The following is a 7,481-nucleotide window of genomic DNA, read 5'->3' on the forward strand; positions in this document are numbered from 1 at the left end:
GGATTGCGCAATCCAAGTGGAGAGAGGGGTTGAAACGATTGCGCAATCTGGAGGCGGAGCTTGATTTTTCCTCATAGTCCATCTCGTCCTGTATTTGATCAGGATATGAAGAAATTCAGCGATTTTGAATAAGAAAAATATTACAAGTGTTTAAGTTAATTGAACATGTGTTTAAAGTACAAAGCATTATATAAATATGACAGTTTAATGTTTAATATTGTTTTTTCTTTTTAAGTTCCATGATGCCTCTAGTGACCACACGTCACTGGTGCCTGTGGTGGCCTTCATTCAGTTTTAAGTGGAACAGAATTTTGCCTCTTTAAAGGGCCCATCAGAGGCTTGGGGTCAAAGACAGTTTACTTGTTTATTTCAGTCGAGGTGACCCCTACAAACATAAAACTCAGAACGTATGGTGTACGGGCGTGGGAGTCGCATTCAAAAAGTGACAAGCACGTTAGCGCTGTGAAAGACCTGAGACACACGACCGCTATTAGCCAGTTCTGCTGTTCCGGCTCCAGCACTAGCACTGGCTCATCGGCAGAACTTTCTATTTTCATCAGAAACAGAGTTGCAGCTAAGTGCAAAGTTGTCATACACAAGTTTTCCGAGGGGGAACACAGAACCGTGAACGTTTTAAACCTGAGTGACAACTACTCTCCACCCTGGCAGCAGCTTTGCGTTTCGGCTCGGTTCGTTCAGCCTCGGTCCAGTGACCGCACACAGCCACGCTGTTTCGGAACCTCCTCTCTGGTCCGGTCGGTGGTTCTAAGCTGGCAGAAGCGAGGACAGCACGCTTACAGTTTTGACWTCCCGTGGATTATCATCATTTTTAGTTTCAAGCTAAGTCATTTATAGATTGTCCTATCTATCAACGCGCTCAGGTTTAATTTAAAAGAGCTGATTGTCAGATATTGTTCAAAATTAATCCTTCAGRGTGTATAAATCTCACTTGCAGCCTCCTTGCACAGATGACCTAGTCTACATCATCATTTACATGGTATGCTTTGCAGTGTCAATAAAATGGCTGTCTGTGTGACAATAAATTAAGAAAAAAAATATAAAAACTAAACAGCCTACAGTATTCTTACAGACTTTATTTTACAGTTAAAATAAATGTTCATCAAATAAAACCTAATGTTATGAATAATCGTGGATCATTTTAACAAAAATTAACGGGCATGTCCAAATCTAGATWTATCAGAGCATTAGAAGAACGGTGGATTTACAATGTGAACCATTGTTTTCTAATGTAAGGTTTAATGGCAGTGAAAAATATTACTAATTCCTGGGGTAAAGAAATGCTCTCTCGATGGACAATGACATAGGTCAGTTGTTACTTCTACAATTCATTCAGAAATGTGAGTGTAACCCCCCACCCTCCACACACACACACACACACACCCACACACMCACACACACWCTTACACACTTCAACTTCTACAACGGCCAGACCACAAAGGCCTGTTCCTGTCCAAAGGTTCTCATGACAACAGATGCAACACATTAATCACTCACTTCCTAGCTTCCCTTCCAAGACAATGTCTGTATTCTACAACACAATCAAGCTTGCAGGCAAACCATTCAAGCTGCAAAAAGCCTTCAATAACACAACTTGATGTGGAAGTGGTGTAATGTAAAAACGTCCCCATGTGGAATTGTGTGGTGAAAGCAGCCTATACCAGTAAGGAAGTGGTAGGAGTTGTTGGACAAAGATATGAAACGTTTTTATGATACTGAAAAGTTAACARTGGTTTGTGGTCACTAAAAGTGCAGTAGTTATAACTGATAATATAAACACCAACAGCAAGGCTGATACAAAATACCAGTAAAATAAATGCAGTTCTTAAAACAAAACAAAAAAAAAGGCTGACCTGTTCCAGTAACTCCAGAATTGTTCCTTGAGATAGGTCCGATGGCTGTGATCATCCCCAAAAGAGGCTTTGCTCTCAATCCAATGTATAATATGTCCCTCCACAGCTTTTCATAAAATGAAACACAAAAATGTTCATAAAACTGCTTTTCTTTACACCATATCCAACACAATGTATGAATTGGGCGCAGCACTGCAATGTGTTACATTTGTAGTATTTTTATTTAGAAAAAATAAATAAATACAGATGTCTATAAAACAAATACATACCAACAGGAACCTCCAGGATAATATCAGGGGTTTTATCATAACCCATGGTTCTCAGCTGATTTTCATCTATAAAATAGGGAGTGAAGAATTTTAATAATTGTTATTTTGCATGGGGAAAAAAATAAAAGCTAATCAAAAAGTATTTCAATTAACTGAATGTTTTCTTTTAGTTTAGGAAATTTAAAGAAACTTGTATTTTAAACCAAACAAAAGCTTATTAAATTTCTCATAAAACATCAAAATTTTGAAATGGAAGAGATGGTAAATGACACAAAGTGAAATAAAATGAATAAATACTGCCCCATACGTATTAGCTGCAACAGCACAAAAACTTCTTACACTTAATTAGAGAGCCTCACTCCTGGTTGCCATTTGGCTACACTTTATAAAATATACAGCAAGAGGACCCGTTTGGCATTACTGCCTCTGTTCGCCTGACCCCTGACAGTGCAGGCTGCAGCCATTGTCCTTGACTTCTGGCGTGCTTTGGTCATTATACCTCCAACACCTGATTTCTCCATTAAATCTCAGGCTGACCAGGTCATTCAGTTCCAAGGCCCTGCCTCTTTGTCTCCAGCCAAGCTCAACTAATGGGGCATGGAAGGGAATTGAAGAGAGATGGAGGGTGGCGGTGTCAGTRGTGGTGAGGAGGCAGCATCAGCCAAGGGTGAAGAAAAAGAGCTGAGACAGGTCAGCGAGCCCGCCAGAGGCTTGTGGTACAGCAGGGYATGCTGATTGTGATAATGTAGGTGTAGCTGTGTGTTTGTCACCGGATAGGGACCTCTGTTCACACACACATACACTGGGCTGTTGATATTCTCATGTGGCTGTGATCGCCTTTTTACATCAGCTTTGATTAAAATTAATGGGCCATCCCTGCTGTTGGGTGGCTTATTTCCAATCCATTTATCAGATGGGGTGAGGCTGCTTCAGCGGCCCTTGTGCCCCTCGAACTCTGACAGTTTTAGAACAGTCCTGCAGAAAGGTCAGTGCTTCATGTCCAAATAAATGATATGGTCTTAATGACAGAGGGAATGACTTTTATCTTTCATCATTCACCTGACCTTGGGGATGGTGATATGATGAGGTGATGGAAGGGATGGTTTAAATCTCCCTCAAACAATTTCATATCTGGACATTCTATTGTAATTTAAAATAGTAAAACCAAGACAATTGTTTCAGAGAAGTCAACATAAAAAACTATTTTATTAAACAGATTAAGTAAATGACAAATGTYTTATTCTGAATGACCAGTCAAACAAAACCAAAATAAACACAAAGCCAGAAAATAAAATAGTTCAACTTTGTCTGTGGAACCACTTGGTTGCTCTAATTATAGCAATTATACCTGTGAGGTGTGGATAAAAGCTAATTAAAGTGAGGCTTTCAGGGAATTGATTAAGCTTTTGTGGCTGTAATTCAGAGCACTCAGCTGGATCACAAGACATGGGACACTGCTTTAAATTCAGAGCCCAGCTATCCATTTACAATGAATATTAAAAACAATATAGTGTCAGCAAATTGACAAAAAAGACTGCATTCATAGCATCTACCAGGTTTTGGGGATTAATTCTAAAACTCAATAGGAACAATTTAAAGACCAAAAAAAGTGTGATATGAAGGTCAAGAAGTGACTTACCCAGAAAGGAAAGATTTTTCTCCTTCAGTTTGTCACAGAGCAAAATTTCATGCTCTTGTCCAATGACACTGGGAACAGAGTTAAGGAATCTAATGTACAACAATACTTCACATCTAGTCAAACAAAAGAATGGTCCACAGGAACATAAATGAAACCAGGGCATTGGATGGTAACAGGCTATTTTGTTTTCCACTTATGTGCAATGGGGCACACACTAATGACTAATGATGTTGAATGCATTTTAACTCTTTAATTGTATAAATTCATATTTGAATTTCTTGATGACATGGAGAATATGTAGAGGCAAAGTGTCTGAAGTGGCTTTATTTGGTGTGAACATGTGATGAAAACATGTCTTTGATGACAAAGATGTCCCAAGACTGGAATGTTGTGTAATATCGTCATGGAAAAGTCTAGGGAAACACAACCACTTCCAATCAAGATATTGTAGGACATAATCAGACTTTCAGGGGAAATCAGCTTTCCTCAACAAAACTCCAAGGTGCATTCTCAATGCAAAAAAAAAGGAAAGAAAAAAAATCAGTTATACAAAATGTTTAAAAACTCCACTGATTACTCATTCCAATAAACAACCTATTAGAAAAAAAATTCTGAATGAACATCAGTCTGAGTTAGGATGCCTGATGCAACAGATTACGGTAGTTTTTTCTTTATTTTTTTTTACCTAAAGCTCAACATCATGAATAATCTATTTTAGTCAAGAGGTGGAAATGTTCTCACAGCATCATGTTACACTCAACAAACACTAGCAGCTTAAACATAGGTTCTAATAAATTCATACCATGACTTGCACACATGCATAAAAAGCCATTTCTTTTCAAGTTTGTTCTTTGAAAGCACACACAGCAAGACGGTTATTATGAACTCTGCAGAGAAGTAACAGACTTTCAGTTGACTCTAAAGGGACTGCCACAGAATAGAGAAAATGAGGGGAGGGGGAAAGGAGGGCAGGATGGGACAGGCTTGACTGACTATGAACAGAGTAACAGCCCCACCACACTCAACAAAGCAGAGAGARACACAATAACACATACTTACACGTTTACAATTATTTAAATAAGACTCCTCCCCAACGAAATATTTATTGTGCTACCCAGCTGGTTACCCCCAAATAGAATGGACTACCATTCTGACCAAATAGTGGTTAAGAAAGGGTTATTTATAGCTGCACAAAGGATGGAAATGAAATAGTATAATCTGACAAACTAAACGTAAAATTAAGAGTTTCACTTGGTCTAATGTAACTCACACTGTATGCTGGGCTAAACTGCTTTTTTAAAACTAAATGTAATCCAGTTAAAAATTATATTAAAAATCTTTGGGATATGTGTAGTAATGCTTTTCCACAGTGCTTTTAAATTATTATATTTGTTTCACAGAATATTGGGTCTGATTCGCTGAATTCATATGAAGGTGAATTCACATTAGCCTATCGTCTCCTCCAGCTCTTCCCTCCATCGCATTCAGGCTCTTGGATCGCTGATAGTGGTACGGCAGATGGGATGAAACGTCTCCTCCGTGAAGCAGAACTTTTATGTCAGGTGAAGCCAGACACATCTCATCCCCTTCAATAGCTCCTCGTCATTTTCAAGCTTAAAATTTTATGGGGATAGGATACTGTTTGATGCAGTCTACCAGCGGTCCATAACAGCAGTCATTTATTGTGCACTGAAAAGAAGGGGAAGAAATATTATGGCATGCCAAAAAAAAGGTGGGCAGTGTTTCCCCTAGAAAATTCATCTTGGCGGGGCAGGGCAGGGCGGGGGGACGGACGGACTTGTTTTAAACATTAATTTACGTGACTCACCTGCAATTAAGGTAATAAATTTACACATACATGAATATTTAATTGCCCAACTACATCCTAGTTAAGGACTCCTCATGATAATTATCAATAAAATTATTATTGATACTAAATGATTAGAACTCTGTGCAGCAGATGATCTGAGTCCAGAGTTCTCAGTTTGAAACCTTCTCGAGCTCTTCTGTGTGTCTTTAGGTGTGACAGAGTGTGGATGGTTGATTGTCTCTTTTGTGTCCCTGATGGAGACTGGAGACCTGTCCAGGTGTCTCTGGTGAACTGGAGACCTGTCCAGGTGTCTCTGGTGAACTGGAGACCTGTCCAGGTGTCCCCTGCCTTCACCCAAAGGCAGCGAGGACAGGTCAAGGTCAAAGACAAGGACGACAGGAGGAGGATTTTTCTTTATAGCAGGAAACAGACATTTAACTATAAAACATGATTTATTTTATGTTAATCTGAGTCATTTTAGTGTTGTTTGTAAATATATCTGGCAGTTTTGTAGGAATGAACACGTTTGTAATGTTTGTTCAAAATAAACCTGCTTCTTATGACTTCTGTAATATGTTTTGAATAAAATATTATCAGTAAAAACCTCCAATCATGTCCTTTCTAATAATTATCAGAACTCTAGAAGAACTGTAACTCAGCAGAGTTTCCCCAAGGATTTTTTTTAACTGTGGTGGTGACCTCTCATGTGGGGGTTTGACAAAATCTGGTTGTCCTCAAAACATTTTGGTTGTCCAAAAAATATCTCAATAAAAATACAGTTTAATAAGTAGGCTATATTGTTCTGTAAACAAAACAAAGTGTAATATATACAAATGTTCTCAGTCAGCAGGTTGACAGTTTTAGGAGCTGCTTGAGGAGAACTTCCTCGTTCTCCTCCTCATCCTCTTCTTTGAAATAGAGATAAAAAAAACCAACATCCAACATCCATAAACTTTCTGCTTACAGGTCAAACATTTTTATTTAAATAGGAGTAAACTGTGTCCTTATTAAAAGTTACAGTTTAGTGTTCTTAGCACTGAAGACTTTCTGAGGAAAGAAGTTTTTAAACATCTTTTCTATCATTTTGGTGTTTTCAACTGAGGAGCTTTGATCTGTTTATTTCAAATAAATTATAGCAGAGGAGGTTCTCTGTACAGAAAAAAATTATATATTTTTACTGGTTTTTTAACCAAACCGACAAGTTTCTCCAGTAAAATTATTGTGTAATTTAAARGCATTGAAGCACCTGGTTAAATTTAGAAGATATTATGATTCACTACAAACATCTGAAGCTGACTCAGAGAACTGTGATTTTAGAAAAAATAAAAGTCAAATGTAGACACGTCTTTACTAGACCCTCCTCCTCCTCCCCACCACCCCGYGCAGCTGCGGTCAGCGAACCTCCATCCCACCCGCGTGTGATTAATACAGATTTTTTTGCGCAAATTATAAATTTTTGATGCTCATTATACACGTTAAATGTCTGAAGGGGTTGACATGTATGAACTTTAAGTCCCGGGCTAGTCAGAGCCGAGCTGCAGGTGGACATGTTCGCTGCACCTCGCTTTAAAAACAGTCAGCTGATCTGTCGCGGTTTTGTTGCGCTCGTGACGTGAACACACGGGGAAATGCTGCGAAGTACTTTTAGAAATATAATACATATAAAATACGACGTAATCCTCGGTGGAAAATAGTCCAGGAGACGCGGGAGGTGTTCACCTGCAGCTGAGTGAAGCTGACCCCCCACAAACAGAGAAAGAAAGAAGACAGTAATTATTGATAAGGTAGTAAGCATGCTGTGGCTTCACCTGGTCCTATTTTCTTTTAAAGAAAGAAAAAGTAGCTTGCAAAGCTGTCGCATCGGTGCTACGTGATTAAAAGCAGAGCTGCGC

The 7,481-nt window shown here is 38.7% G+C and overlaps 1 protein-coding gene across 2 annotated transcripts in view; it reads right to left on the minus strand.

Moving 5' to 3' along the window:
• Nucleotides 1-7,481, minus strand: part of cdin1 (CDAN1 interacting nuclease 1) — an 86,237-nt gene that overhangs the window by 38,525 nt on the left and 40,231 nt on the right. For both annotated transcript variants that reach the window (XR_001310318.1, XM_014009719.1), the window contains 4 exons: nucleotides 5,419-5,468; nucleotides 3,780-3,847; nucleotides 2,141-2,206; nucleotides 1,872-1,977 (listed from right to left, as the gene is read on the minus strand). Coding sequence is in view for 1 of the 2 variants with exons in the window: in XM_014009719.1 (XP_013865173.1) it covers nucleotides 1,872-1,977; nucleotides 2,141-2,206; nucleotides 3,780-3,847; nucleotides 5,419-5,468 (290 nt within the window). In the remaining variant the exon portion in view is untranslated. The remainder of the gene's footprint in view (nucleotides 1-1,871; nucleotides 1,978-2,140; nucleotides 2,207-3,779; nucleotides 3,848-5,418; nucleotides 5,469-7,481) is intronic.

The sequence above is a fragment of the Austrofundulus limnaeus genome, unplaced genomic scaffold (genome assembly GCF_001266775.1).
Source record: "Austrofundulus limnaeus strain Quisiro unplaced genomic scaffold, Austrofundulus_limnaeus-1.0 Scaffold61, whole genome shotgun sequence".
In the NCBI taxonomy this organism is placed as follows: domain Eukaryota; kingdom Metazoa; phylum Chordata; class Actinopteri; order Cyprinodontiformes; family Rivulidae; genus Austrofundulus; species Austrofundulus limnaeus.